Consider the following 5,096-nt stretch of genomic DNA (forward strand, 5'->3'; position numbering starts at 1 on the left):
CACACACACACTCTCTCTCACACTCACACACACGCGTGCACACACACACACACACACACTCACTCACACACGTATGATGGTGTTTTTCAGGAGCTCGAGGACCTGCGCAAACAGGCTGAAACCATCCCGCAGCTCATGACGAAATGTGAAAGCATCACGGCCAAACTACAGGTGAGCAACAAACAAACAAACACACATTCTTCTAACGGACCTCAGTCGCAGATCGGTCTGAGTACACGGTTCATTCCTTCACTGAGAATCCTCACATTTGCTTGTGAAGGTGTTTGGTGGATTACACTGATGGAGCAACAGCTACTAGTTTGAATTTGCTGAAGGAAATTTTAAAAGTTCAGTCTCAGTCAGACTAAAGCAGTAAAATGTCTTTTTCAGATGTCATGTAAATGCTTTAGCTGAGCTGAAATCAATCCGTTTTTTGTTGGACTAACAGATCCAGGTGATGTGATTGTATTTTGGCGTCTGCACATGTTAATCAGACTGCATTTAGCATCTGCGTCACACATTTGCTCTGAAAGACACGTGACACGATATGAAAATATTAGATTAGTCTTTGTGTCACATACACAGCTGTATCTGCTCATGAAAACCTAATGTTTGTAATCACTAATTCACGATGCAAATATTACAGTGATTGTTCTGAATGCTGTCAGTATAAATCAATGGCAGGTTTTCTTTAAATACTTTTCAGATGAGTTCAGGACTAGAGTTTGTTACTCTATATGTGCGTCAATCGCAATTCGTTTAATCTGTTTTTTGGAGTTTCTGTAATTGTGTAAGTGAGTCTGGCAGTGAACATGAACACTGAGACGCTGTGTTGCTTTATTTAGAGATGTGTGTTATTTTCTTCAGTGTTTCAAAACGAAGCATTTGATTCAGTGCTGCTGCGTTTCTGCAGTTTTGCATTGCAGCCGTGCGCCGAACTTTAGACGACTGTCTCTGTTTACAGCACTGAACTTTAACCTCACACACACGACTGCTCCAGGAATACTCATGCTGTTAGAATATTGTTAATAAACGTTCATCATGCCAGTGTGAATTCGCGGTTCTGCATGTTGACTCGTGTTGGAGAGGTTCACGTCTGCATGTGTTTACTGATGTTTTACAGGCTGCAGAAACGGCCAACAGAGACCTGAGCGAGAAGATGACGCTCCTGCAGAGCGAGATCGACGACAGTCAGCAGAAACAGAAGAACATCAAGAGCGATCTCAAGAAGTTCATGGACGTTCTGGACGGGAAGATTGATGAGCTCCATGAAGTTCGTCAGGGCATTTCTAAACTGGGCGTCGATAACTGAACACACACACACACACACACACTCTCTCTCTCACACACGCACACACACGTGCGGACTGAAGGCTGAATTTAACTGCTGCAGATCTCAGGGCCCTTTGGAATCGCTGATATGCACAAACACAGGTGAACTGCAGAATCACTAAGTGCCTGAAGGTGGCGCTCTCTCTCTCCGCCTGCCCTCATAAACTCTTCTGACAATCGTCCTGTTTAACGCGAGGCGTCGAGAGGCTCCTCATGCAATACTCGCCTCAGGCAGCAGGACGCACTTCTCTTCTGCTTCTGTTGGTTTGTTTGTGTTTTTGAGATGGAGACGCTTTCAGATTATTCTTATTCTGATCGATGAAAATATGAGCCAAATATCTGCTGTGATGAAGGCAGTGTGCTTGTTCTGTGCAGATGTGTGTGTCGTGCTCAGCAGTGTTTGTGACGTGCTCCTCCGCTCTGTGTGTGTGTGTGTGACACTCGGGTGATGGGATAATTTACACTTGCTTTTTTTAGAATAATCTCTGCCTTTCCTGAGTCTGTGATCGGAGCGCTTGAGCTTCCAAACTCTCCTCAGTTCCTTTCAGTTGTTGTTGTTTTTCTCTTGATGCTGTTTGAATGTCGTGGCTGGTGTATTATAGAGTGTTTAATGTGGGCGAGTGTCTTTAACACCCTCTAAAACACACACACACACACCTTACTGGAAACTTGAGCCTTTTTCCCTCTTTCTGGAAAAAAAAAACACTTTTGTTGATCAAAATTGTAAAATAAATAATTGTGGAAATCTAGTTTCTGAAGGAGATCTCTGTGTTTCTGTAGTTATTAGCGATGTTCGAGGCTCTTACAGGCGGTGGGCGTCTCTCTCTCTCGCCCTCTGATTGGTGAGAGGATGTGTTGCCTTGGCAACCTGCATCCCACACACGGCTGCTATTTATTGTGCTCATCAGCTTATTGTGTATACTGCGATCCAGATGTGAATACATTTGTTCATATAGTTGTTTTATCGTTGTGTGTAGATTTCTGTGATGTCACTGTAACAAAGTCTGTTTCCATAGAAACACTGTGCTCAGTGATGCTCAGGATCTGTGTGTCGCACCTTCATCTGGTCCACACTCACACACACACTCTCACTCTCTCACTTTCTCTCTCTCTCTGTCTCTCTCTCTCTCTCTCTCTCTCTCACTCAATCTCAATCTCAATCTCAATCTCAATCTCACTCTCACTCTCACTCTCACTCTCACTCTCACTCTCACTCTCTCTCTCTCTCTCTCTCTCTCTCTCACACACTCTCTCATTTTGAAGATATGAACCCATAAGTTTGGTAGATATGACAATACAGTAACAGGAGAACACTGTAATATTGGCCCAATTGGAGGCGCCATATCTCTACTTCAAAATGCTACAGTAGAAATGTCTGACAATTTTGATGGTAACAGTCAAGGACTGAATAAGGGAATAAGGCCAATACTGCAATGGCTCTTGTAAGTGTATTGTCAGTGTCCATGACATCAAAACTGTACAGTAACCAACAATACAATGGCTCTTTCAGTTCAATTTAGTTTAGTTCACATTTATTTATATAATACTTTTCACAGTACATGTTTCAAAGCACCTTTTCAGAAAATGCATGTTTCTGTTACAACACCACAATAGTCTTTTATGAGATGATATCAGAAAGTACAGTTGGAAGATGCTACAAGTTACAGAATTTACAAATACCATATATGCATTTAAACAAAATGAATGTGCATTTTAAAGCAATGACAACTTGATCATTTTGTATAATCATCCAGAGCTGATGTTTTGATGAAAGCACTTTTTGTAAATGATTTGATCACAGATCATAACCTAGATATGCTCTGTTTGACAGAACCCTGGCTAAAACCAGATGATTGCATTATTTTAAATGAGTCTACCCCCCAAGATTACTGCTATAAACATGAGCCGCTCCAAAATGTAAAGGGGTAGGTGTTGCTACAATTTATAGTAATATTCTCAATATTTCTCAGAAGTCTGGGTTCAAGTATAATTCGAGTTAGTGCTGGCTGCAGATAAAGTCTTAATTGTTGGTGATTTTAATATCCATGTTGATAATGAAAAAGATGCATTGGGATCAGCATTTCTAGACATTCTGAACTCTATTGGGGTTAGACAACTCGTGTCAGGAGTTATGATATCTCGGATCATTATCTAGTCTCGTGCAAACTTCATATAGCTGAAGCTGTAAATTCTACTCCTTGTTACAAGTATGGTAGAACCATCACTTCTACCACAAAAGACTGCTTTGTAAATAATCTTCCTGATTTATCTCAATTCCTTAGCATATCCAATACCTCAGAACAACTTGATGGTGTAACAGAAACTATTAAATCTCACTTTTCTAGCACTTTAGATATGGTTGCTCCTTTACGCTTAAGGAAGATTAAGGAAAACAGTTTGACACCGTGGTATAATGAGCACACTCGCACCCTAAAGAGAGCAGCCCGGAAAATGGAGCGCAGCTGGAAGAAAACAAAACAAGAGGTATTTCGTATTGCATGGAGGGAAAGTACTTCCTCCTACAGTAAAGTAGGTTCGATTCGATTCTGATTCACAAGCTTTCGATTTGATTTCCAATTTGATTCGATTCAATATCAATTATTTTGGATATATCAGGTACAGTATATGCCAAATTTTCTCAAGGAAAAAAACTCAACTAAAGCTGTAAAATATACATGCGAGTCAGTTGGTACTACATTACTATAATTTTGAAGGTTCAAATTAACTGATTTGTATACAAACACTTAAATTACACTCAATTAAGTTTTATAATAATAAAGTTACAACTACATAATTATATTTCTACTCCAATTCATTGTTTTGTTTTTTTGTTTTGTTTTTGTTGAAATATATACAATTGGTGCCTGTCATTTAAAACTCTGTCAGATTTATTCAAACATAAAACATTGAAGAACGGTAAAAATTGGCATTTATTGTTTGGATACTGCAATAAAATGGACAGAATTTGAAATCTGGGACTATTACTCAAAAGTAATAAAGCACAAAGCTTATTGTGATTTATTGGATGGGAGGCATGCTACAATGTTCCCTTCATTAACTGAAAATAGGCTAGTCTAATTGATTCTTCGGGTTTAAGAATCAATATTGTTTCATAAAAATGAGAATTGATTAAAATCGAGAAATCAATATTTTTTACCCTGCCCTACAGAAAAGCCTTAAAAACTGCTAGATCTGCTTACTTCTCGTCTCTTTTAGAAAAAAAACGAACACAACCCCAGTTATTTATTCAGTACCTTGGCTAAATTAACAAAAATAAAGCATCAACAGCCGCAGACATTACCCAATGGCACAGCAGTAATGACATTATAAACTTGAAAAAATTGTTTAAAAAATATATCTATATATAAATCAAATTAAATCCATGCAGCCCTCAGCTACAATAACACTATAGATCCCCTGAGGAACAATTCCACTCATTCTCTGCTGTAGGAGAGGAAGAATTGTATAAACTTGTTAAATCATCTACTAAAAGAGGTGCTTCCAGAAGTCATAGATCCTCTTCTGAATATTATTAATTCATCATTGTCATTAGGATCTGTCCCTAAAACCTTCAAATTGACTGTTAATAAGCCTCTCATTAAAAACCACAACTTGATCCTAGGGAATTAGTTAATTACAGACCGATCTCAAATCTCCTTTTTCTGATAAAAATACTAGAAAAGGCAGAATCCTCTCAGCTATGTTCCTTCTTAGAGAGAAATGGTATCTGTGAGGATTTCCAGTCAGGATTTAGACCGTATCAT

At 38.9% G+C, this 5,096-nt stretch overlaps 1 protein-coding gene across 2 annotated transcripts in view; it reads left to right on the top strand.

The window, feature by feature from the left end:
- Window positions 1–2,577, top strand: part of LOC107703939 (homer protein homolog 2-like) — a 12,595-nt gene extending 10,018 nt beyond the window's left edge. The window contains exons 7-9 of one of the 2 annotated variants that reach the window (XM_016506750.1): window positions 91–171; window positions 1,124–1,344; window positions 2,559–2,577. In XM_016506750.1, coding sequence (XP_016362236.1) covers window positions 91–171; window positions 1,124–1,312 — 270 coding nt within the window. In that variant the 3' untranslated portion in view covers window positions 1,313–1,344; window positions 2,559–2,577. Of the gene's footprint in view, window positions 1–90; window positions 172–1,123; window positions 2,082–2,558 lie in introns of those variants that run through there. The other variant, XM_016506749.1, reaches the window with a different exon arrangement.
- The last annotated feature ends 2,519 nt before the right edge of the window (window positions 2,578–5,096 follow it).

The sequence above is a fragment of the Sinocyclocheilus anshuiensis genome, unplaced genomic scaffold (genome assembly GCF_001515605.1).
Source record: "Sinocyclocheilus anshuiensis isolate Anshui unplaced genomic scaffold, SAMN03320099.WGS_v1.1 scaffold1059, whole genome shotgun sequence".
NCBI lineage: Eukaryota > Metazoa > Chordata > Actinopteri > Cypriniformes > Cyprinidae > Sinocyclocheilus > Sinocyclocheilus anshuiensis.